At 41.6% G+C, this 27,510-nt stretch overlaps 1 protein-coding gene across 3 annotated transcripts in view; it reads left to right on the forward strand.

Moving 5' to 3' along the window:
- The window catches only part of CCDC170 (coiled-coil domain containing 170), a 79,306-nt gene extending 71,316 nt beyond the window's left edge, over window positions 1-7,990 (forward strand). For all 3 annotated transcript variants that reach the window (XM_043511210.1, XM_038397229.2, XM_043511209.1), the window contains exon 13: window positions 408-7,990. In XM_043511210.1, the coding sequence (XP_043367145.1) occupies window positions 408-608 (201 nt within the window). In that variant the 3' untranslated portion in view covers window positions 609-7,990. The remainder of the gene's footprint in view (window positions 1-407) is intronic.
- Window positions 7,991-27,510: the final 19,520 nt, after the last annotated feature.

A 27,510-nucleotide genomic window follows, 5' to 3' on the forward strand; every position in this document is an offset into this window, starting at 1 on the left:
AGTCATTAGATGTCTCACCTGTGTGCATACAGTGTCATAGCTGCTGATGTCCTAATTTTCCTGCTCTGACTGCCAACAATATTGATGGTTACTTTTCATATGGACACTTGTCCACTTGGAACTGGACCAAGAACACCTGCCTTTAAACACAGGCTGCCCAACAGACTTTGTATGATTTTTTTCTGCCATTAAACCTAGAGGTTAAAACTCTATGTCCAGTCTCCAGTCACCCCAGCCATCCAGTCCACCAAAATCTCTAATCATGCGGAAGAAGAACAATGCCAAACTTTCAGGTTGTAAGGAGCAATTATATAATCTTTGAATCCCTGATACAAGTTGTGTGTGTATGTAAAAATGTTTTTGCAGCCTTCCCCTTGTCTGAATGATTGATTTGTTTGCTCTTGCAGCTGGCAGAGTTCCGTGAGGTGGTCTCGCATATGTTGGGCCTTAATGTTACCAGTCTTGCACTCCCTGAATATGAAATCATCACACGTCTCGAGGGGTTGATCCATTCTCATCAGCATCATTTTGTTCCCTGTGTCTGCCTCAAAGATGTGGCAGTGAGGCAAGATGGACACTCGCAAAGCCACTTACAGCTTCTTCACTGAACAGTGCCTCTTTGAGAGACAGGCGGACAGAACTCGGCTGGCTCTTACTGTTGAAAATGAACAGCAGCATGAGTCCTGATTGTGGGTGATTTGAGCAAATATTCCTATAACCATCTCTCTCCAAATGGAGTGAAATCATGGCCCCACTGAAGTCAAGAGGAGGTTAGCAATTGCCTTCAGTAGAGCTAGGATTTCACCCACTGTACTGGCAGCGAAACAAAATACAGAAAAGGATCCAACCTAAATTTAAATTTCTTGCATTCTAGACACTGAAGTATTTTTAATAAGCAATATTTTTAATACAGCTAACAGATGTCTGTTTCCCTGTCCAGGATCAAACGTATCTAATTCCTCCTACTGTTAATGGCAGTTATCTGTACAAATTCACAAATCTTGATAAGAGACAAGCCATATCACCCCCATTATAAAGCTTGTAAGTAATCATAGACAGTATGTGCGGTATAGACCCACCTCTGCTGCATGGCTCATAGAACAGCCAGATTGTGAAAGTTCTGTTGGGTAGTTGGGCAGATAAAAGAGGTAGCTATTCAGTTACCTCCCCCAACCAACACATGCTTTGCTCTCATCATTGCTAGTCCCTCTGCGCCCACTGTAGTTGAGCTTTAGAAGCTTGATTGGGTGGTGGAAAGGCAAAGGGTATGAAGTAAGGAAGCAGCATGCTCTCACCTCAACAGAGTAAGTTGTGATGCAACACACATTGTAATTGCAACAAGTTCCCTTTTGCATAATTAACATACTATAGATGAGTTAGGAGCATGTGGCATCTCAACAGACATTACTCCAGTCATTGAAATTATTAATCTATATTTTAAGGAAAATGAATTATAATCTTTACAATCTTTTTTTAGAAAAATGATTTTAGCACAGGATTAGGAGGGATTACATAAGCAATGCACAACTGGCTACATGCAGTGTAGTCTTTTTTTATTTTGCTTTTCTCTGAAACATCAGTTATTGACTATTTTTGAATGAGGAATACCAAACTTGGCAGGCCAGTGGTATGATCAGGTATGGTAAATCATATGTTCCTATAATTATTTAGATTAACACTAATTTACTTTCTTATTTTCTACTGTAAAATGATTTGTTCACATACAAGTTAACAAATATTCACAAATAAAAAGGAAAAACCCTAATATTCACAAATATAAAATAATACTTGAGATATAGGGACTTCTTTCATTGAAAATAACAGATTACAGATTAACATTTTATCGGTCAAACTGAACTGATTGGGGGTGTTTAGGTAGGAAGAGGATGTACAGATATACTAATACTCAGATAAGGTTGATAGTAGTTTCAGTCTGTGCTTTTGTTTGTTCCATAATTACATTGGTGGACAGAGTCTTTGCCAGCTAGTGTAAAGCCCTGTCAGCTGTTGTTTCTTACATACACACTTTTAAAATACTGAAACATGCTTTATAAACCATAAATTGAACAAACTAAAGTAAGAAATTAGTGTCTGATCATACTAGGTGTTGAATGTACTCCCAGTAGGAGTTGTGTGCATTTGACAACTTTCAGAACTAGTCCCTCAAAACACCCCTAAGAGATATGTATTTTTAGTTCTCTTTTACAGATGGGGAAACTGAGGCACAATAATGACTTGCTAAAGGCCACAAAAGGATTCAGTGTCTGTTAAGATTAGAGCATGGAAGTTCCTGGGAGCTCAAACCAAGAGACCAAGGATGAAATTCTGGCCCCTTTGAAGTCAGAAGCAAAACCCTGCTGATGTTAGTAGAGGCAGGATTTCACCTCAGGTCCAAAGAAAGGTTTAGTCTAGTCTCTTGTGTTTTGAGCCCAAGAGTAGCAGAATCAGGAACTTCTGAGTTCTAATTTTGTCTCTGACTTTGTTGCCTCAATAAGACGTATCATGTACAATTTTTAAATTGTTCTAAATGTAGACATAGTACATCAATGAATATATCCCTTATTCTAAATATTTGCTTTTCTTTTGGAAGAGTTACTGGCATCTTTGCTCATTTAGCTAAAGCAAATAAAAAATAAATAAAGCAGTAGTTTGACATGAACAAAGTTCAGAGTGATTTTTTTAACCATGCAATTTAATTAATCCCAAACTGACTTGTAATCTTCTATTCGGCTTTGTTTCATGTAACATTGAGAACTTCAGACTCATTATTTTTCACAAGGAAAATTGATTTAGGTAAAATTCTCTTTGAATCTTTCATTTTCAAACCAGGATGCAGCAACCTAAATCCAAATTAATTAAAACCTTCCCCAAAATATGTTTTAAGATTGAAAAGGCTTGGAATACCATGCACTAACCATTATTCATATGAGAAGAGTGTTGTTTTCACTGGGCTTGCTTCTGTGAGTAAGAATTAAGAGTAAGTGTTTGTTTGCAGAATCAGCCATTATTTCTTTATAAGGATTACCTTTTCACTACAGTAGAGGATTATATTGGGTACAAAATATATATAAAAAAATTGAAATGCATTTGCTCATAATACGCATAAAGCTATAGAATGTTTGTTTTCAATTAAAGGCCAAAAATTTGCTCTCTGTTACAGTGGTAAATCTGGAGTAATTCCACTGAAGGCAGTGGTGTTACTCCAGATTTGCAAGGGTAAACAGAGCAGAATTTGGCTCCACTTGTTTACAATTTTCAAGGTAACCACTGAAATTAAATAAATAAGTTGCCTGTAACTTGTTGAATTTAATCTTTTTCTCTCTGCCTATCTTTCTTTGAACAAATTGTCTCTTACAGTATTTGTACTGGATAAAATACAATATTGTATCATGTGTGCCACAAAAATTCTGATAAAGCATTGTTTTTAAAAAAGGATGTGATTTTGAGTTAATTTTTGTACTTCATAACAAACTTGTCACTACTATGTTTTGAAAACAGAGAAATTATGCAATAAGGCCTTGATTCAGCTAAGCACTTAAGCAAGCTGAAATGCTTTACTGAGTTTGAGTCTAGAAGACGAGATCCCCATGAATAAGTGCTCTACATGGTGGAGACGTTTTTTTAACTTTGAGAACATAAGCCATTGACATTTCTTCAAAAACCGGGGGACCAATGGTACTCATGTGAACTGGTCAGTTATTTTATAATTTTGAAGAAAAAACAAATGAGGGGACCCAAAGCTTATAAAATGTTGACAACGAAAATCTTGAGTATACTTCCAGAATGATAGAGAATTTCTGGAGCAAAGCTACTGTAAATGCCTTTTTCACCAAAACTCTTTGATAGTAAAATGTTTTCTGTGCTAGAAATGGTAGAATAGACTATCAAAGGAAGAGAAAGAGACTCCTTGAAGAGGAGAAAGTATCATGAAGTTAAAGAAAAAGATTATGTACTGGTAGGACTGGAACACACAAAACCAAATGAAAGAACAGGTTTAGAAACTGGCTTGGGAGGAGAGGGAGATATGACCCTGAACCCCATATTCTTCACAGTAATATTATTATGATATGATTATGACAGAATTATAATGTATTTTATGCCAGGTACATCATGTGAGGTGTCATTGGAAAAGTTATGATTTGCTGAATATGATTATCCTATTGTATGCATGTATCATTTTTGTATCAGAAGTTATGAATATTGACTATGTATCTGTATTTCAAATGTAGTTACACCTGGGTAACACCTGCTAGACAAGATGCTTTCAGTCTAAATAGTGGGTTGGGAAGGGTCTATTGAGGGCAATGGGCCATTAGGAAAAAAACAATAGGCTTTCTGAGAACCTTACCTCCCACCTGGGGAGCCTTCTTGAGAACACTATAGACAGTTGCCACATAATAGCTGCTATGAATCTACAAGGACATGTGATCAGACCACATGATGCTGGACTCCATCTTGAGATGTCAGTATTTTTCCATGGACTGGTCTGGGAACCAAGCTTTGAAAGAAAGTGTTCCTGCCATATGCAAAACCTATATAAGGCAGGGAGTGACATCATCCGGTGTTCTTCACATGCCACCCAAGAAGACTCCTGGAAACACCTGAGGAACAAAGACTGAACTGGGGGATGTGTTGGACCCAGGCTAAAGGGATTTTTATGAATGAACACCTGTGGATTCCAAGCTATAAGCAAGTGCAGCTTCCCCTTAAGCTGTAGCCTGCTTGTATCATTTCTTAGGGTTAGAATCTGCTAATTCATATCCAATCTTTTTAGTATATTAAGCTTGGTGAGCATTTTTTGTTTATTTGCTAGGTAATCTGCTTTGATCTGTTGTCACTTATAGTCACTTAAAACCTATCTTGTAGTTAATAAGCTTGTTTTTGCTTTATCAAAACCAATGAGTTGGAGTGAAGTGTATGGGAATCATAGCTCGGGCAAAGGCCATTGCATATTCCTCTCCACATTGCAGGAGGGGGTGAATTTTATGAGCTTGCACTGTATAGTTTTCTGTGCAGCACAAGATGGTATAATTTTGGGTTATACTCCATTGGGGGGGTGTGAGTTTGGAAAGCTAGGAAATTCTCTGCTGTCTGCTGCATGTCTTTGAGTGGCTTGGGTGCAGCTGCTCTTGCAGGTAGCTCACTTTCCATGTGTGGCGCCATCTGCTGTTGTGTTTGGTGATAACAGGCTCTGGATTAGGCTGGCTGTGTCCCCAAGCAGTGTGAGCAGAGCCAACCCAACTGAGTGGTTAGAGGGGTCCAGCGGTTCCCACAGCTGCCAGACTGCACCCCAGGGATGACAGCCCATCACAGGAGGGATGGAAGAATTGGGGGTTAACAGAAAGGACTGGTAAGGTTGCTCATTCTTCATAATTTTCAAGCAGCAGTTTTCAATTTGTTTTGGTTCTCTTGCCACAAGAAGTGATAATCCTGCATAGATTAAATTGTCTGAAATTTTTTTGGCAGGAGAGGGTTGATCTTAGATGGTTCTACACATATAAATGTTGTTCAGCAATAACCTTGAAATTACATAAAATGAAAGGACAATAAAACAAAAAAAAACCCCAACTTGCCTGACAAAACTGTCAAATTTCTCTGGCAGCTTTAAAGGTCAGCTGATGACTCATGGAAACAATGAAGAACATTCCTGTTATAAATTGATGAAAAAAATCAGATATTTTCTGTGGGTTTTTCTTCTTCTTATTGAAGGCAATATATCATATATGAAAACAAGGTGCTTTTCTTTCCTAGGAGTTCATAGGCTTCTGTGGCTTATGTAATAAAATTACGTTTGTCAACACGATCTCCACAACAGCTGTGATATCTCAGACCCCACAATCGGTGCCCTTATTGATAGACTAAATAAAGTAATTATGGAGTGAATTGGCAAAGAGATTGAAGCATCCTCTTAGCCTTCCCTATCATTCCTCCAATAGGTAACAGGTATAGTAATAGGGCAGTGGAGGTAAGCTTGCACTGCTGTCTCTCGTGCTGTACCTAGTCAATGGATCCCAATAGGATTCATTCTGTAAGTCAGCTTGGCACCTTTCACAGACACAAAATTTATATTAATAAACCTCTGGCCTCTTGAACTTTTTCTCACCTAGGCAAACTTATTGGTAGTCAATCACATTCTCAGGTTCCCAAATGTTGTTTAGGCCTGTAAAGTGCTGAATGTGTCTGGAGCGGTACTGAGCACATTTAACTTCAGTCAGAGTTTGGCATACACAGAACTTGCAGGATCAGGTCCTGCATCCTACAGACATTCTTGTTACTGGTAATACATATATCTCTAACTGTAGAAACAGACCCTATGTGCATTTCATTTTAAGTATTGTTACCACAGTTTTCAAAGTTACTTCTAGAAGAAGTCTGGTCTATTACTAAATAGTATAGAATTGAAAAAACCTGAAAAATAATTTGTCCATATCACTTTCTGTTTGCAGGTAGATTGCTGATAACTTTTGTGTTATGGATGTGAGGTATATACATTGAAACTGTGGTCATGCTTGGTACCATAACTACTATGGTATCATCGCTTATGCTTGGGACAGGAGTGAAAAGAAAAATAACTTAAAGTAGTTATGGTTGCATTTCAGTCTAAAAGTAAGAAGATTAACTTTCTGAGCTTCATTACTATACTCTAAGGAGAGATAAGGTGGGTCAGGTAATATCTTTTATTAGACTGAAGATGAGCTCTGTGTAAGCACCAAAGCTTGTCTCTCTCACCAACAGAAGTTGGTCCAAAAGAAGATATTACCTCACCCACTTTGTCTCTCTAATATCCTGAGACTGACACAACTACAACAACACTGCATACATGTACTCTGAGTTATTTAAATAATTAATCTATCTGTTCGTAAGTGATTGCTATTTAAATTAAACAAGGTTCTGCTCATTATTATGCTCTATTAGAAATAATTAACAGATTACATTGAGGAATAATATAATTCATCTCAAAAGATCTGAAAGTGCTTTACAAATGTAAACCCCTAGACGGTTTTATATCTCACCCAAGAGGGAGCTGTTTAAGTTTACTGCCAATAGTCATAGGAAGTGGTAGGTTTAGATTTTATGTCACTGTTTACTTTGGGTAACATATTTCTGTGTTTTAAAAATAGTTAACCTAAGTACTGAGTTGCTACAATGCTAAACACTAGAGAAATCAATGAACAAGTGAAGAACAAATACTCTGTCCATCTCTGGGTAATATGGGGCATTTAGCATTACTCGACTCCCCTGGACACAGGAAATGAAGCATATTTTATTAGTTGAAACTTCAATTGAATAATGTACCAATTGAAACTGAATGTAGGTAGACAGAATATAATTTGGGTTGGTGTTTGGCAAGTTACATGAGACTTAGCATTGATTCAGAGTGCCAAATACTGAATCATCAGTATTATTTCATGTGGGGATTGTGTTTCCATTAGAACAGTGCTACTCAAAGTGGTGGTCCGCAGACCGGTGCTCGTCCACGAGCCATCGGCTGCCTGTCTGCGCACACATTGGAAAAAAAAATTGCCAGTCCCTCACATCAGATAGCTTGAGAAGCACTGCCCAAGAAGACTGCTGTTTTGAGTAGGAATCCAGCAGTGTTTCTGAGATCTGAGGGAATCAAAGGAAACATATTTCCAGTTTATTATTGTTACTGATTTTTGCAATGAAACTTTGTTTCAGATTTTTTAAGTTTCTTGTTTCAGTGACCATTTTGATTTACAATTTTTTGTAAAGAAGCTGTTAAAATTTCATACATAATCTGGACAAGAATCTCTGTACAAAATCATCCTGCTGTCCCCATATAACTAAGCATGATGATGCTCTCTTCTGATTACAATATTATGTAGTAACCATCAAACACAAATTTAAATACATGTGTAAAATGGGTAAAAAGACACTTTAAAGCATCTTTAGTCCTATCCAAGCTGTATTCACAATATTTTTTTGTTTTATAAAATGGAGGAAGGCAGTAAATCATCCACCTTTTCCCAATTATTAATGTTTGTGTTTTCATTATATGTTTAACAATTTTAACAAAATCTATTTGTTTGGACAGTAATTCTTCAACCTGATCAGCAAATTTCAGAAAAGGGAGGTAACTTTCCTCTTGATAACATTCATCATATGTTAGTTAGCCTTAGCTAACAGTCATCCTCTAGAAGAAGGTTGCACACAACTTGACCTTGCTGAGAAGTGCTGCACTGTGACTTCCTCTGGAGATCATCAGTGCTTCTCTTAACATTGAAGAGAGAATGGTCATTTTGAGTTTGAACTTGTACGTACATGGTAAAGCTCCCATTGACTTCAAAGGGGCAGGATCAGGCACTTTCTCCCTGTGAAGCAATTGCAGAACCTGCTAGCGATGGTGAGCTCAAAACTGAAATTAAGACCTCATAGATCTATGAGAAACTGAGATGGAATCGGAGACTAGACCTAAAGAATTTTAAACTGCAGACAAAGACTATAGAAGGTAAAAGATAAAATATAAAGGGATCAAAACACCAGGAGCATGCTCTGTGTTTTGTTACTGTAGACAGAAGGGTTATGTCAGCGTATAAATGAATCTCTGTGACTTGTCAAAATTGGCTCAGGGATCCTAATGAACCTAATTAACTTTGTCCAAATTAAATATTTGGTGAATAGATTGTATTTTGGTAGTTTGTTAAACCTGAAAGATCGGAGGAGTTGCAATGTTGGCTACCAGCAGCATTTTTTATCTTCCGAGTATGAAATATAGTCTCTAATTTCTAAAGGAAGTAAGGGATTTTATTTTGTTTTTTAATCTGTATACATGCATAGTTTCTCTGACAAAGACTCTATTCTACAGTATACATTAAAGAATTTAAAGAGAGATGTTTATAGCTGAAAACAAGATTTAATTATTCACAGATGACCAGATTCCTTTAAACTAGCTAAATAAGCATAAATAATATTGCTAATTAATTAAATAGTTACTATTTGTACAGCTCTTCTGAAAAAAGGAAAATTCCATGAAAATTTAAGGAAAGAGATTCTGTACATTTGTCATATATTTTGTAATAAATATATGGCATTGATCAACACTTGTGATAATTTATCAGAATATTTCACATAAATTTTGCATATTGTCACACACTGTATTCTGCTACATGGTTATGCAGTGCACATCATGAAACCTTGAAAATATATTTACAATAGATTATTTTCCAGAGGAGGAAACAGCCTCCTATGCTGGAGGAAAATGTAACTCTGAATATGGACCAAGACCCAAATTCAGCACAGTGCTTAAATTCATACCTCAGTACTTTGGTGAATCAGGGCCTGAATCTTGATGATTGCACTTTCTCTGTAAAATGGAGATAATACCCACCCACATTTGTAAGACGCTTTGATATCTCCAGTTGAAAGTGCTAAGTACTATAATTAGTGTTTGTTATTATTCACATACAACTCCCATTGACTTCAATTGGTATTTTTCCTGTGTAAACACTAGAGGATATGACCCTATGCTATTTCCTTTGGTATGCATGTCACTGACAGCAAAATAGCAGAGACATTTAGCTCTAGGATATATCAGAATTTTATTTTTGTTTTGAGAACTCTCAAGGATTGAATTTTTTTTATTTAAATATAATCAGAGTTTGAATTACGCTGCAAAGTCTGTTGCAGCACAATGCTTACTCACTGTTGGCAAAAATGGTCTATTTTGGAGAAATAAAATTATCCACTCCTTCTGCTGCTGCTTCTTATATGCAGACATCAGAGCTCAATGTCCAGGTTCTGTAAGCAGAGGATGGCCCCTGCATCAAGGGGAGGATAGGCTTTCCAGGTGTCAAGTTGGGTACTTTGCCACCACTACAGTTATTGTCTGCAATACTACCCCACAGTCACAGTGCGGAGAGGAGACCAGGCCAAACTGTCACAGAGTTGCAGCAACTCTAGGCAAGCCATGGAGTAGCTGTGAGCCCGCTCCTGGGTCTACGCTCAAGTGGAGAAGGAGGCAGGTGCAGAGATGGATTCCTGAATTGACTTTGTATATAGACTCTCTTTCCCACCATTGCTTCCGCTCTATAAGAATGTAGTTTTCAGCTCCCTGGTTATGCTGATCATCCATGCATGATAAAAGGCCAGCAGCGCTCTTGTCAGGAGTGCATGAGGAAAGGGGTGTCAAGAGATCAGCTGTGGTGTCATACACCAGTCCAGAGGAGTGGGATTCCTCCCTTGAACCTGAGCAGACCTTCAAATTGGTGCTGCCTGTTTCCTTTTTGAAAGAGGAGCATCAGTCAACTGGGGGTGTAATAGATTGGTCTCATCTGTCACAGCTCTCCAGACAGACTTAACACTAATGGCATCTCATCGAAGGTCTGGCAGAGCTACATGTGCAAACTGGAGGTTGGCATATAATTAAAACAGCCACTAATGATAAGACTTCAGCTCTATATTAATGAGCTGAGTGTGGCAGCTGTACTCCCAAGAATGCAGAGCATTCAGCTGGAGCAACTATTGGGTTTCTTGCAACAGTCACAAGGTTTGAAGCCCAGGGATTGGGGCATGTCCCATCCCTAGGCTAAGTCCCATTCGGGACTAACAAACTATCACTAACTAGATGCTAAGGGAACTATAAAAATATCAAAGTTTTTAACAGCTATATACAGAAAGTTCATAACTAGGCCCAGTTGAGAGGAGTAAGCTTGCAAGGAAAGTAGACATTCCAGCACTGTCACTGGAGGTAAGAAGGAACTGAGGGTGAGGGGAGCTGGCGGTGCCCTTTATACCAGTGCATACACATGCCACTCTAGAGGGCGCCAGAGTTTACCACTAAAAAACTTCCAGCACCGGTGCATGGAGCGAGCACACATACCTACAGTGGAATGGACATGAGCAACACATCTCGAAGAATAACAGTTATGAAAAAGTAACTGTCTTCTTATATATAATGGATTACTTTGTATATAGGTCATTTAAATGTCTTTCCAAATACAAATAATTTTCCATTGAAGCTTTATTATTATTTTTATTGCTTCATAATAAAAAACATTCACAGTACACTCATTAGAGTCATCATTGCAATTAACACTGAAAAGCCTTTAAATAAAGCTGAAATAATTCACAGTGTTTTACAAAAGCACATAGGAAATGCTACACATCAGCAATCCACATGCAATACCTCAGTGCTTCCAATAGCTGTATCCCAACACAACACGCACAGGCTAGCATGTTCAGCCATGAGACTCAAAATACAAACAATAGGCATCTCTTACAGCATTTCCCTGGCTGCTTGTGTTCTCAGTGGGATGCCTTGCTGGCTGCTTGAACCTCTGAGCAAGTGTCAGCACTTGAGCCTCCCACCCAGCCATAAGGCTTTCCCCCTTGCTCTCACAGTTGTTGTGCAAAACAATACATGCAGTTATAATGGTTGGATCATTTTTTCCCCTGAAGCTTCCAATCTATTCCATAAACAGTGCCATCTGTCTTCCAAATGGCTAAATGCCCACTGGACAACCATTCTGCTACTGTTAAGGCGATAGCTAAGATGTTCCTGTCTTCTGTTCAAGTAGCCTATATATGGCTTCATTAGCCAGGGCATAAGGTGATAGGCTGGGTCTCCCAGAATAACTGGACCACCCTCCACACCATTAATTTCCACAGTAGACCTGGGAGCCAACAGTCCTTTCTCCATTAATTTAAATAGTACCAAGTGTCAAAAGATCCTAACATTGTGGACTGTCCCAGATAACCCTGCATTTATGTCTGTAAGCCTGCCGTGGTGCTCCATCAGTCCTTGCAGCACCCTGAAGAAATACCCTTTTCTGTTTATAAATTCTGCATCTGACAGGGATCATGGTGGTAGAATGAGGCACATGGGTTCCATCAGTAGCACCTGTACAGTTTGGGAACCCCATGCATGCAAAGCCATCAGTGATCTTCTGAGAATTACCCAGGTTCATGACCTGGTTAGACAATACCTTATCAATGCCACAACAGATCTGCAGGAGAATGACCCCAACGGTCGATCTCCCCACTTGGAATTTGTTGGCTACTGACCGATAACATTCTGGGGTGGCTCGCTTCTTCATGAGTATGTTGGTGTAACCCTTCTGCTCATCAGAGTTAGCAGCAACAAGAGCCAGGTTCAGTATCTAGGGGTTCCATTCCAACAACACAATGCAAAACCAGCTTGAGCCCCCACCCAGTGACCTGGGACAAATATATACCACCCCTGCTGGGCGCCTCTAAGCAGCAATACTTCCCCTTTTGCAAGCACAGAGTCTGAGTGTAGCAAAAGCCTTTTAATAACAGAGAGAAACAATGTGGCATTATGTTGGGGAAAAACCACCAACAGGATTCATAACACAACCCATGAGCAAGACGCATCCCAAGGAAATTGGGCCATGTTCTTTCCCTTTGGTTCTTGAGTCCAGCAACCCAAAAGTCACCCAAAGTCCCAAAAGTCCAACAAACCCAAAAGTCTCTGTCAGTACAGAGTTAAAAAGTTTATCTGCAGAGTTTTACCTCCCAACCTGGGTGGAAATGGGAGGGTTAAGGGTCACCTTACGTGGTCCAAAGCCGATTGCCCCACCTCTCCGTGGGGCTCCGCTCCGCTCTACCAGCTGTCCCACGAATCGCTCTGCTCTGCCAGCCACCGTGAGCTGCTCCAGCCGTCCCGCAAACTGCTCTGCTCCACCAGCCGCCCCGCCAGCCATCCCATGAGCCACTCCAGCCGTCCCGCAAACTGCTGTGCTCCACCAGCCGCTCCAGCTGTCCCATGAACTGCTCCACAATATATCTTCAGGCCCCCCCACTACTTAACAATCAGTGATTTCAGCTCTGTCATGATTTCAGCTTGTAGTAGGGGAGCCTCAGTGCTGGTGCACCATTGGCCCAAAGTGAATTCCGCTCAGCAGCCTGTAACTAGACTTCTAATAGAATCAATATTAGCTCTGATATTCTACAGTGGAGAGAGGAGCAGCAGCAACTGGCATGTAGGACCCTCACCGGGGCCCATACCACCAGATATTAATACCTATCCCCAGCCTCTCTCTTCATTCACTGAGTTTTGGAACCCATATCCCTTGCCTAGCAAGTGCTACTTAGTTGATGGCGAGTCCCTCCATCATAACAAAAGGCCAAGTACAGTTCCAGTGTCCTTGATTCACATAATCAGGATAATAACAATTTATTCTTCCTGCCCCAATAACAGAGCAACTGGGGATCCCACAGCAGCCAAAGTGACCATTTGGGCAGCTATGGGCTCATGCTAGGCGGAGTGGGTGTGCCTCTGCAAATGAGATCAGCCCCTGAAGTTCTTTTCCACAATTTGCCACAACTCACCACCAGATGTCAGGGTGGAGCTCATCCTGACTCTGCTTACATTGGTATGCTGTCACTGATGCTCTGAGGCCTGTTCTGCACAGATCTTCAAAAAGGTAACCCAGAAGTTCTCTTGCCACAGTTGGTTGTCCTAGCTGTGCAGAATGATCCTCTCCCACCAACCCATGCTAGCTTCCCAGACCTAGAAATGGCTTTGAATTCTGTGTACATAAGAACATTAGAACATAAGAATGGCAATACTAGGTCAGACCAAAGGTCCATCCAGCCCAGTATCCTGTCTACCAACAGTGGCCAATACCAGGTGTCCCAGAGGGAGTGAATCTAATAGGTAATGATCTAGTGATCTCTCTCCTACCCTCCATCTCCACTCTCTGACAAACAGAGGCTAGGGACACCATTCCTTACCCACCCTAGCTAATAGCCATTAATGGACTTAACCTCCATGAATTTATCCAGTTCTCTTTTAGACCCTGTTATAGTTCTAGCCTTCACAACCTCCTCAGGCAAGGAGTTTGATAGGTTGACAGTGCACTGAGTGAAGAAGAACTTCCTTTTATTTGTTTTAAACCTGCTACCCATTCATTTCATTTGATGGCCCCTAGTTCTTATATTATGGGAACAAGTAAATAACTTTTCCTTATTCTCTTTCTCCACACCATTCATAATTTTATATACCTCTATCATATCCCCCCCGGTCTCCTTTTTTCCAAGCTGAAAAGCCCTAGCCTCTTTAATCTCTCCTCATATGGGACTCGTTCCAAACCCCTAATCATTTTATTGTCTTTTTCTGAACTTTTTCTAATGCCAGTATATCTTTTTTGAGATGAGGGGACCACATCTGTATGCAGTATTTAAGATGTGGGCGTACCATGGATTTATATAAGGGCAATAAGATATTCTCCGTTTTATTCTCTATTCCTTTTTAAATGATTCCTAACATCCTGTTTGCTTTTTTGCCTGCCACTGCACACTGTGTGGATGTCTTCAGAGAACTATCCACGATGACGCCAAGATCTTTCTCCTGATTAGTTGTAGCTAAATTAGCCCCCCATCATATTGTATGTATATTTGGGGTTATTTTTTCAAATGTGAATTACTTTACATTTATCCACATTAAATTTCATTTGGCATTTTGTTGTCCATTCACTTAGTTTTGTGAGATCTTTTTGAAGTTCTTCACAGTCTGCTTTGGTCTTAACTATCTTGAACAGTTTAGTATCATCTGCAAACTTTGACACCTCACTGTTTACCCCTTTCTCCAGATCATTTATGAATAAGTTTTAATAGGATTGGTCCTAGGACTGACCCTTGGGGAACACCACTGGTTACCCCCCTCCATTCTGAAAATTTACCTTTATTTCTACCCTTTGTTCCCTGTCTTTTAATTGGTTCTCAATCCATGAAAGGATCTTCCCTCTTATCCCATGACAACTTAATTTACATAAGAGCCTTTGGTGAGGGACCCTTTCTGGAAATCTAAGTACACTATGTCCATTGGATCCCCCTTGTCAACATGTTTGTTGACCACCTCAAAGAACTCTAATGGATTAATAAGACATGATCTCCCTTTACAGAAACCATGTTGACTTTTGCGCAAAAATTTATATTCTTCTATGTGTCTGACAATTTTATTCTTTACTATTGTCTCAACTAATTTGTCCGGTATTGACGTTAGACTTACTGGTCTGTAATTGCCAGGATCACCTCTAGACCCCTTCTTAAATATTGCTGTTACATTAGCTATCTTCCAGTCATTGGATACAGAATAGCAGCCATGTTAGTCTGTATTCGCAAAAAGAAAAGGAGTACTTGTGGCACCTTAGAGACTAATAAATTTAAATTTGTTAGTCTCTAAGGTGCCACAAGTATTCCTTTTCTTTTTCCATTGGGTACAGTAGCTGATTTAAAGGACAGGTTACAAACCATAGTTAATAGTTCCGCAGTTTCACATTTGAGTTCTTTCAGAACTCTTGGGTGAATGCCATCTGGTTCTGGTGACTTGTTACTGTTAAATTTCTCAATTAATTCCAAAACCTCCTCTAGTGACACTTCAATCTGTGACAATTCCTCAGATTTGTCACCTACAAAAGACGGCTCAGGTTTGGGAATCTCTCTAACATCCTCAGCCGTGAAGACTGAAGCAAAGAATTCATTTAGTTTCTCTGCGATGACTTTGTCGTCTTTAAGTGCTCCTTTTGTATCTCGATTGTCCAGGGGCCCCACTGGTTGTTTAGCAGGCTTCCTGCTTCTGATGTACTTAAAAAACATTTTGTTATTACCTTTTGAGTTTTTTGTTAGCTGTTCTTCAAACTCCTTTTTGGCTTTTCTTATTACATTTTTACATTTAATTTGGCAGTGTTTATGCTCCTTTCTATTTACCTCACCAGGATTTGACTTTCACTTTTTAAAAGATGCCTTTTTATCTCTCACTGCTTCTTTTACATGGTTGTTAAGCCACAGTGGCTCTTTTTTAGTTCTTTTACTGTGTTTTTTAATTTGGGGTATACATTTAAGTTGAGCTTCTACTCTGATGTCTTTGAAAAGTGTCCAAGCAGCAATTTCACTCTAGTCACTGTACCTTTTAATTTCTGTTTAACTAACCTCCTCATTTTTGCATAGTTCCCCTTTCTGAAATTGAATGCTACAGTGTTGGGCTGCTAAGGTGTTCTTCCCACCACAGGAATGTTAAATGTTATTATATTATGGTCACTATTTCCAAGTGGTCCTGTTATAATTACCTCTTGGACCAGATCCTGCGCTCCACTCAGGACTAGATTGAGAGTTGCTTCTCCCCTTGTGGGTTCCTGAACCAGCTTTTCCAAGAAGCAGTCACTTAAAGTATCGAGAAATTTTGTCTCTGCATTTCATCCTGAGGTGACATGTACCCAGTCAATATGAGATAATTGAAATCCCCCACTATTATTGAGTTTTTTATTTTGATAGCCTCTCTAATCTCCCTTAGCATTTCATCGTCACTATCACTGTCCTGGTCAGGTGTTCTATAATAGATCCCTACTGTTATATTTTTATTAGAGCATGGAATTACTATCCATAGAGATTCTATGGAACATGTGGATTTATTTAAGATTTTTATTTCATTTGAGTCTACATTTTCTTTCACATATAGTTGCACTCCCCTCCCCCCACATGACCTGTTCTGTCCTTCCAATATATTTTGTACCCCGGAATGATTGTGTCCCATTGATTGTCCTCACTCCACCAGGTTTCTGTGATGCCTATTATATCAATATCCTCCTTTAACACAAGGCACTGTAGTTCACCCATCTTATTATTTAGACTTCTAGCATTTGTGTACAAGCACTTTAAAAACTTGTCACTGTTTATTTGTCTGCCCTTTTCTGATGTGTGATCCAGAAGGTCCTTTTGTTCCAACAGCTAGGTGTCCTCCTGTTCTTCCACCTCCTCCTAGTGCCACTGATGCAGAGCATCCCATAGAGTAGTCTTCTGTGCCTTCATTAACTGCTCAGTGGTGTGACGGTGGCGTCCAATGCCAGATTCAACTGGCTCTGAGTAGGGTCATACAGCCCAAGCAGATGGTATGTATTCACGCTTGTCACCATAGTGATGTGGAGCATTGTCGGGTCCATGCTGGCTGACGGTAATTTGAAAATGGCGTGAGCCAGTCCAGAAAGGAAGCATGGGATGAAGACAGTGGAATCATGGGTTTTTTTTTATTTAAAGCCACCTGGCTTCCTACAATTCACAGCAAAAACAATCCCATATGCATGCTGCTCAGAGGTGAAGCAAAGGACCATGGGATACCTCCAGAGAACCTTATGCCTTCAGTTTGCAACAGCCTGCTGCCTGGTGGTCACATGATGTGAATTGAAAACAGAACAGGCATTTCATGGGCATGCTATTAGGGCATCTCCCGGCCTGTGAGTTACCTGACACACACCAAAAAGCTGTGGATTAAATCCCCTGTGCGAATACACCCTAAGAATTAGTCCCCATTGCTGGTAGTAAGTGGTCAAAGTATCCATGGCCTGACTGAGATTCCCTTGAATCCTATGGAAGCCATTTTCAGTGTCACTAATACAGATGTCATCAGTATACACATGATTCTTGGCCTGCAACCTTCAGGAAGGTTTAAGTACATATATTGAACAAAAGGGGAGCCAGCACTGATCCTGATGGAAGACCATTGGAGAGATGTTTAAGGAGACTGATTTTTTCCCCCCAGCTGGCAGGGTGAAGCTTTGGTTACTGATAATTTCCTGGATGATATTTGCTCTGCTCCACACATTCGGGATGCTACAATCCTGGGCACAATGACTGAGAGACCAGAATAGGCATCTTTTGGTCACGGGCCCAAAGGGAGAGATGAACTCATTGTGGATGGTATCCATACCAGCTTTGGTCTAGATCAACTTCTGAGCAGAGTACATTTTTAAACATATCTCCCTAAATGACATTATATTTGTCTGAAAGTGTAGTAGCAGTCAGAACTCTAACACCTTCTTTGGTTCTCCTAGGACAGTTCCTTAACCTTTTCTGGGTGATGATCTCCTAATTGGAAACATTTTCACAACACCCTTACCTTTGCTATAAAGGAGTAAAATATAAATGGTAACCCCGTAACATTTATTATTGTGTGTTTCAAGAGGTAGACAGAGAACACTTGACTTGGAAGGGTAAAGGTGTGTCTGGAGAAGAGGAACAAGATTTAATTTGCTTTAGATTATAATACATTTTTCAATTTCTTGCAACCTTCTTTGACTGCCTTTTGTGAACCCCTGGAGTGGGTGAAGCGGTAATCTATCAGCTGAGAAACAATGTGCAAGTGCATCTTATTTTATCTGTGCCTGGCCTTTAGATTTAAACCATCTCAGCCAAGGGACCTTACATATTTCTTGTAAATCAGCAAGATCTTATAAATAAAAATAATGTAAGAGAACATTTCAGGGTATCTAAAAGTTTGATGGGCAGGTACTGAAATAACCACTGTGCTGCTCAAAGATTGCCCCAGATCATAGAAATGATCATAGAAATTCAGGTCTGGAAGGGACCTTGAGAAGTCATCTCATCCAGCCCCCTGCATAGAAGCAAGACCAATGGATGATTCAGGGATATGTCTAAGTCAACATTTTATTACATCTTTCTTGCTAGTGATGTTTCACCTAGAATTAGGGCTTTTTGGGCATCAATTCAGTTGTATATCCTGGAGTGAAATAATTGAAAATAGCATTGACCCTGCTTCACAGGCAGATTGCTAATTTACAGTAATTGCAGGGACCACACATATCTGGATTTACTAAAACAAGATGCATTGTCTGATGAAGCCTCACAAAATCAATTCAAATTGGCCTGGATATGAATGTCATGTAGATTGAAAACTGGCTGAAGGACCATATCTAAAGGAAGAGGTGTTTGTGGTTTTACAGAGTCAGTTTTAGTCTAATTTAACATTTGCATTAATTAATCCAGGAACAGTATATTCATAAAATTTGAAAATAATCCTAAATTGAGAGGTGTCATAAACACCCTTGATGACTGTGAAAAGGGACCCATGGGATTTAGAAACCTGAGCAAGAAACAACAATATAAGCTCCAACTTGGAAAAATATTTTCTTTATACATCTGGGGGAATAATCTGAAACAGAGGATTTTGAGCTGAATGCATAGTGGCATTACTTCACAGAGCAGGGAACTGAAGACCAGCTCATAAGGAAAGATTAAAAGAGTTTAATACCTATTGTTTAGCTGAATAACACATCTAAGACGTTGTCTATACTTGCCTACACCTGTGGCAGCATGTCAGTTACATATAGTTACACACCTCAGTTAAAAGCAGGCTGTGTCCACATTCACTGCAGTGTGTAGCTAAATGCAGCAGTGAAAGGCTCCAGCAGGCGTTGGGTGTGGGGAGCGCAGTGGGGAAAGACTCCAGCAGCAGGGAAGCAGCTAAAAATATCAGTGTAGATGGGGGGAGGGGCATTGCTTGGTCCTGTAGAGTGCTGTGTATGGTTCAGGGGTGTAGATCACTCTACCTTGCCTAGGCAGTGACTCACCATCTAAACTGCTATTTTATACCTGTGCTAGCTAGGCATGCAGCACCTGTACGCCACACACTACCATAAATGTAGATCTACCCTAAGAGGTGACAGGGTTATCACCTGCAAGTGTTTAAACTAAGATTAGCATCAGGAGACACCTTCTGACAAGGAGAGTTCTTAAGCTAGTCTCCTAAGGGAGTAGTGGAACCCCCTCACTGTTTGGACCACTCAAAGCAGAGTGGTTAAAGTATTTGCAAACATATTGCAAGGAACATTTTTGCATTGTATTCTTAGGTTCACAAAATTTAGAAGTTTAGGTAACCAGTGAAGTATTTTCCTTCTAATTTTGATGATTCTGTAACTGCAATTCAGAATAACTGAAATGTTAATATTTCAGATCTTCAGAACAATTTAAGAACAAGTTTGCTTTTTTTCCAAGAAACTTCCTGTAGTTTGTCTTCTTCTGTTTTTCTAAAGAGAGACTGTGGTTTGCATAATTCTGCTCAGAAAGAAATTGCATAACAAGATACAGCACTAGTATACTCTCAAAAAGTTTGAAAGTGCACTTATAAAAAAAGAAAAGACAAAGTTCCTGCAATTATTATTTATGATTTTTTTTTGTATTTTAGCAGCAGCTAGGAGCCCCAGCTATAGACCAGAATCCCATGAAGAGTTACAATCTCATTTAAACATGGATGTGGAAAACAGTTTTACAAGCCAAGAAGTGACTCCTCAATGGTGAGAAGGGAAGTATAAGCAGGCTTCTTGTCACTTCTCCATGAGGCTGTTGCTGGTGGAGATAGAACATTGCGTAAGGGAGGTGGGAGGCTGGTTGAAGTGCAGGTTGGGGGTGGAAGAAGGTACAAAACTGAGAAGGTCACAAAATAGATAAATTCATGCTAGGGCACAGGACTCACACAAAGCCCTTCAAACCATATAAACCCTTACAGTGGGGCTTTGTAGGGTGTATATTGAATCTGACCCAACACCCATTGAAGGCAATGGGTATAATATTTCTATTGACCTCAAATGGTATTGGATTAGGCCAGTTATGCGGGTGAATTATCCAAAAAGAAGCTTTAAAGGGAGTATAGGCTGAGTAAAGGCAGTAGTTTTATGTCCACTGTATGTTCTTGAAAATAAACCCACCATTACATATTGGCTTGAATTTCTTCCCCTTTTTAAAGAACGTGATAATTATCATTTGTGTTTTAATATGGAATGATTCTCAACCATTCAATTCATGCTTTGTTTTTGTCAAACAGGGTAGTATAGTGTTTTCCAGCTATAGCAACAATACCAGTCTAGTTCCAGTCAAATAATTTTACATTTGAATTATGTATTGGCTTTGTTACTCTTAAAACCCATGGCACATGCAATGAAGCTTGATGTACTCAATCTTTTTTCAGCAGGTTATGCAGCTTGAAAAATATTTTTTCATTTATATGCTACATTTAGGTTTAGCCAATGCTTTCATTTTTAAAATGAAATAATTACTCCTATGTAGCATTTATTGATCGTGAGAAAGCTTATGACTTGGTTCTGCAGGAGCTGGTGTTTGGAATATTGAGATGGATGGGAGGAGGACTTCAAGAAGTGAGATGACAGAGGAGCTGTACTGAGGGTCAAGAGCTAAGGTGGTAACAATACATGGAATTTTGGTGAGCTTTGAGATGGTGGGGTTTAGAAAAGGCACTGCTGAGTCCCTTTATCTTCATCCTAGTTATGGAGTTTATTAGTAGGAGAACCAGACCTACGGAGACACAGAAAACTAATGAATGCTGACATTCTGGCCCTTTTGGCTGGCAGAAAAGAGGTATTGGTAAATATCACAGGTGTGGGCATCTGTGTTTGAAGACCATGGTTTGAAGGCAAACACAAAGAAAACTGAGGTTATTATGCAAGTAGGGAAGGTGGAAGAAGAGCTGTTGTTTGAAGTTTCAGGAGAGAAGCTAAAGCAGAAGAAAGAATGTGTGCTTGGGAAGTACATCAGTGCTGTTGGCGAGAGATCTGGAGAAATGAAAAGAAGAACCCAATGTTCATGGATGGCAGTGAAAAAGATGGCAGGACTACTATGGGATCGGCAATTAAGTAACAAACGGAAAGGAAAAATATATGCTGCATGTGTTTGCCCCTGCCTGCTCTATGGTTTAATGGTGGGTTTTATGCTGATGGAAGAAGAGAAAATGCAGGTAGTAGTAAAGTACCACCACCTGCCTCAAAGGGTGGGGGGACTTGATGGGGTTGATGGTGAGATAGGACAGTTCCATCAGTGAGGGAATGCACTGCTCCTTTTGTCCTGCCCCCCTAACCTTCCTGCTTTGGTGGGGAGGGGCTCTTGGGGCTTTGGCCAAGGGTTCATCCACTTGCCCTGTGGGTCCTGCTCCAGAAGCTGCTTTGGGGTAACTAAGCAGAAGATCTGGTCCCTTTCCTCCCTCCTTTGGGGCAGAGAAGCAGGGGTCAGGGTGTAGGTAGTAGGAGGCCCTTCCAGAGGCTTTGGCGGAACTTAGCCTTGCCTTACTGGAGCAACTGAGAGAGGTGGCCTTAGAGGTGGGTGAAGGTTCATTTGGGCAGCTTTGCAGGGGAGTTGTGGGATCTGGGATCACTGCCCTGTGGGGAAGAATGTGCTCAGCTTTCACAGGAGCAGAGATTGGGTGAGGACTAATGGCCTGCAAATGATGTGGAAGGGGAGTCACAGGATTAGGAGAGCAGCTGAGCAGGAGCCAGGACCCCAGCTGGGACAGTCAGTTTTCAGATGGTGGGGTGTCAGAGGAGTGCACTTCTCCAAGAGGGGATCCTGAACCCTTCATACAGGAGGTCCATGGAAGGGATTTGAGGTCTGAAATTGAGGATAGCGAGGGTCTGAGCCTCATTGAGGTGGACAAGGATGATGAGCGGGAGAGTGTCCTGAGGACCACACTCACCAAGAATCCTACAGGCCTCCTCAGGATATGTCAGTAGAGTTTGCCAGCAGCCCACAGATATTGAAGAAGGAATTGTGAGCCCCAGGGCAAAGGCAGCTGCCAGGTAGCTCCTCCTTTTGACACTCCCCTCAAAGGATGTGGGGTGACCTGGCAAAATCATTGGCATTGATTGCCATAGGCTGGGCAGCCTGCCAGAGAAGAGTGGGTCCTCTCAGATGAGGGGGTAAACCTGTCACGTGTTTGGGTGGGACTGACAGGGAGCAATCAGGGAGGGTTCCCCCTCCCCCACATTGCCAGGCAGCAGCATTCTTAATGGGACAGAGACGGGATCTATGGTGGCTAACGATCCTGGATTTTATGCAGAATCCACTTGACTGTTCAGGAATCATCTGTCTAACAGCTAAGGGTGAGATTTAAAAGGAGGAGTTTGTGGATTTATTTACTTGCTGTTTAGGAAAGACAGAGGAAGTGTGGAAAAAGGATAAAAAAAGACATTGAAAAACCCCACAGAGCTAACGTGCCTCAAACACTTGAGAAGTGGTCACTGACCTTTTGCATTTATGCAAGTATAGTTTGTGTGAGGAGCCTCAAGAAATGTATTTGTTTGTTCAAGTACAAGGATTTAATAGCAGGGTTTATGCCACATGTAGTTGGGTAGCATGGTTAAGGTATGGCAGAGAATTTAGAGAGAGCAGCAGAGCAGCCTGAATTACGCTGACAAAAAATAGACCAGGAACTTTGGCTGGAGTGTATGATTACTTATTGCCCCATTCAGCTGGCATTCACAGACAGCGGGTCGCCAGTGCCAAAACCTCCTTCTCAAAATGCAGAAATGTGTGCTTTGCATTTAACTATCAAAATGTTTTTGCTCCCAAAGCGAGTACAAACATTGTTGACGGTGGTGCAGGGGTCAGCATAGAGCCCTGTCCTGTCATTAGGGGTGTGACACACAGAGGCCCATTTGTGGTTCACTGTTTTGTGTCAGCAGTTCTCGTCAGGCCTGATATACTCACTGCATCTAACTCACTGTGGTTCTAATCTGTATCTGAAAGGTGTCATGTAACATGTCACTAGAAAACTAATAACTCATTGATAATTAATATTCTTGTGTGATGTAGTATGAGGTGTATACTAAAAGTTATAGATATATGCTGGTTTCAGAGTAGCAGCCGTGTTAGTCTGTATTCGCAAAAAGAAAAGGAGTACTTGTGGCACCTTAGAAACTAACAAATTTATTTGAGCGTAAGCTTTCGTGAGCTACAGCTCACTTCATCGGATGCATTTATATATATATACATATATATATATAATATGTATAATATATGCATATATACATATATATGCATACATACATATATGCTGGAATTCTGATTATGTGATGTGCTTATGTGTCTTTCAAGGAGAAAATGAACCTTATTATCTCCTGCATGGTTCAGGAGAGGGCTGGACATTGCAGAGCACAAATTTTTGAGAAATGAGGCACTCGGAGTATGTTGGAGTCACCCTGCAAGGCTGGTAGGGACCAGGGAGTGTGAGTGGTGTGTTGCTGGCAGGCTGCTGGAGTCAAAGTTGCTGGACCAGGACTGCGTTTATACACAGACACTCATTGTATGGAAGCCAGTCTGGAGTTGTGCTGTAGGCAGGCTGCTGGAGTCAGAGTTTCTGATCCAGGGATGCACAGCGCACAGATGTGCATGCTAATCTGCTGGTGTTCAGACTAAAGAACTGCAGCCTCAGAGCATTTAAGGCACCGAGGGTTACATGCCAGGCGGAGACACAATGTCTCACTGGTCTGGACTGCAGACTGGTCTGCTAAATGGCAGTTCCAACAGGGTGGTAGGAAAGGAAGTCAGCAAGGACAGAGGGAGACCGTAACCAAGGGAAAGGCTCCTTCTCCAGTTAAGATACAGGTAATATGGAATTTGTTATTGGACTACCCCCAGAAAAAGTCACAGCTTATTTATGGAATGGATTTTCAGATGGTTTTCAAATCCCAGTGTGGGAGTGAGGTGCCACTCCTGGGCAGGGAACTTGAAGTCCATTAAAGGCTTTGAACATATAATGAGGGCTAAGATCACCTTGGAAGGGGCAGCAGGGCAAGTGGCAGGCCTCTTTCCACGTCGTCCAGCGCTGGAATTTCACACACTTCCCCTGGGTATGCTACCAAAGAAGGTGAAGGGTGAATACAGGCTTATCCATCACCTGTCCTACCCCCAGGGCTCATCGCTAAATGGCTATGTTGACCCCCAGCTGTGTTCGGTGAGATCCTCCTCATTTGATGCTGTGAAGGAGTGTGGCTTTGCGGGTGGCATTAGCTAAATGCAACATCAAGTCTGCATTCCAGTGTGTCCCAGTGCATCCCAGGGACTTCAACTTGCTTGGGTTTCGGTTTGAAAGCCACTACTATTTTGATAAAGCCATGCCCAGGGGGTGCTCGGTGGCATGTGCTGCTTTTGAAAGATTCAGCTCTGTGTTGGAGTGGGTGATTGTGCACAGTGCACGATCTCCCTGACTTCTTATTTGCATGCAGATTAGGGACAGGAAATTGTGAGTACTTGCTTCAGGCATTCCAGAACCTAGCCAAGTCCCTGAGGGAACCCTCACCACAGAGAAAACAGGAGGCCTTGCCAAAATTTAATGTACCTGGGCATTGAACTGGGCAGAGTTTGGGTTGTTTTTCCAGCAAAGAAGTTGGAATTGGTCAGGGAACTGATATGGGCTCTCAAAGGGACAAAGAAAATCACACCGAGGGAAGTACAGGTGTTCATGGGGCACCCAAACTTTGTGTGCCAGGTGGTGGCTCTTCTGTACCTATCTGACATCAACCTATTTAGAAGTGTGGGAAAGATTTCTGGAGGTGTTTAATGATGCTTCAATATGGCATTCAGACTGATTGCTCAGGACTGAGCTGCAGGTGCAATCCAATGCCTCAGGAGGCCTAGGTTTTGGGTTTACTTTCAAAAGGATGTCATCTTCTTTGACTTTTCTTATAATGGTGGCAGGCACTATTTGAGGAGAGAACTTTCAGAACAGAAAATTATGTTGCTGGTGCAACAACAAATCTATGGTCCATATTGTAAACAGGCCGTCAGTTAAGTTTGCTCGGGTAATGAGGCTGGTGAGGGCCTTTGTTATACGCTGCCTGTAGTTTAACATCCTTTTTTCATACAGTGCATGTCCCAGGAGTGGGTAAGTGTTGCTGATGCTCTATCTCAGGGGTGGGCAAATGTTTTGGGCCGAGGGCCACATCTGGGTATGGAAATTGTATGGCGGGACATGAATGCTCATGAAATTGGGGGTTGGGGTGCGGCCGGGGTGAGGGCTCCGGCTGGGTGTGCAGGCTCTGGGTTGGGGTTGGGGATGCAGGAGGGTGCTCTGGGATGGGACCAAGGGGATGGCTGCTCCTATGTGTAGGAGCTGGAGTGGGGACATGCCTCTGCTTCCAGGAGCCACACAGAGCCGGGAAGCCCCAAACCCTGCTCCCCACCAGGAGTGCCGGAGCGGGGCAAGCCCTGGACACCGGGTCTGTCCTACTGGAGTAGGCTGGTGGGTTTCCCAGACTCACATGGACATTTTGTAGTATGGAAGCTCTTAGAAGGGTGACCCAGGAGGGGTGGGCACCGGTGGGATGACAGGTTACCCGTAACAGTGGAAACCCTGACAGTGTTATTAAAGGCTCTACCCTGGGTCTTCAGGTCATTTTAATTAGGGCAGCATTCATTGTTGCCCTCTTCGGCACTTTTGGAGTGAGCTGGTGCCTTTGGCAGCTGCAGACAGGTTCCAGCATTCATTGAAATTAATGGACTCTATCTACAGGAGCAATGTTCCTGTACTTAAGGTACTCAAAAACAAACTAGAAGAGCAGTGGGGCTTAAGTGGTGTTGAAGGAATGTGCAGACAAATGATTATGCCCCATAAAGGCAGTAAAATACTTACTAAAAATACAGAGGCAGCAGCTGGGTGCATTGTTCACACAGGGCGATGGCAGCTTCCTGACAAGGTACGAATTCACTGCTGTACCAAGAAAAAACGTAAGCTACTGCAGCCTTGCCCTGGGTAAATTTGGTACTCATTCTTTCAGGGCGGCAATGTCAGCAGCCGCAGGGAGGTTTGGTCCATGGATGGTATAAGCAATAGGGCCCTGGAAATCAAGGTGTTACATGACTTATGTCCACACCAAGGAAAAGATAACAGGGAATGGTAAAATGGAACTAACTCAATGCACCTTTTGTTTCAGACGGTGTCCAGAGCATACTCAGTATTTGGATTTGCAGGTATTCTATAGTGCATTGGGCACACAAGAGAGTGACCATGACAGCAAGTGGATTTCTATTGGGCTTCACGCCCGAAGCTGTTCTCATCCAGTGGTTCGGCAGAAAATATATGCGGTGGGAGAAGCTTGTGCCTCTTCTGCACCACTGATGAACAACATGGAATCACCTCAGTCCTGGTTATTCACCTCAGGTAGAACAATCTCAGGGACTGTACAGGACTCAAAGTAAGGGACAGAATCCAGAGGGATGTTAGCTTGCTTAGGCAATCATGGCCAGAGGTGAGGTTGCTCTGGTCAGAAATGCTTGCAAGGAAGGTTTGGCAGGGAGCCACAGATCCAGCCTACAGGAACAAGGCTGGGAAGAAAGTGGATAGGAAGATCACTAGGCTATCCCTGGATAGCGGGGATTCCGTAATATTGCATAGGAACATCTGTTACAGTCAGCCTGAATTTTCAGGGATGATGGCATACGCTTGTCAGATGGAGGTGCTGACACTGGGATACGGAATCTGAGGGAATGGACTGGGCAGGAGTTGTGATACCAGGCAGCGTGATTGTGAGAGGGTGGTGGTGGGGAACCAGGCTAGTCGCTGACATCCCCAGTGGTCTGTGCCCAATGTGTTTAAAATGATAAAATGAATGGTTACCAGAGGTAAGAGACCTGGGATTTGGTGATGGGGCTTGGGTTCATGGGATGGGGTGGGATATTGTGGCCTTCATGGGCTCAGGTCAGACCTTGTGGGCAGAGGTCCCTGCCCTGCTGCACCCTCTGTCTCCCTTGCAGGGGGAGGGTGGTAGGACTCCGAGTAAGCTGAGTCCTGAGGGCTAGGCTGATGAGAGCTTAGCCCAAGTTATGGGTTATATGGTAGGATCCCTGTAACCCATGGACTAGAACCAATTAAATGCCTGGTATAAGAAAGTATGTGTGAAGGGTGAGTAGCACCCTCCTCTATATTAAAGTTTAATAAAAGTTGTGGCCTGCTAC

Source organism: Dermochelys coriacea, chromosome 3 (assembly GCF_009764565.3).
Source record: "Dermochelys coriacea isolate rDerCor1 chromosome 3, rDerCor1.pri.v4, whole genome shotgun sequence".
In the NCBI taxonomy this organism is placed as follows: domain Eukaryota; kingdom Metazoa; phylum Chordata; order Testudines; family Dermochelyidae; genus Dermochelys; species Dermochelys coriacea.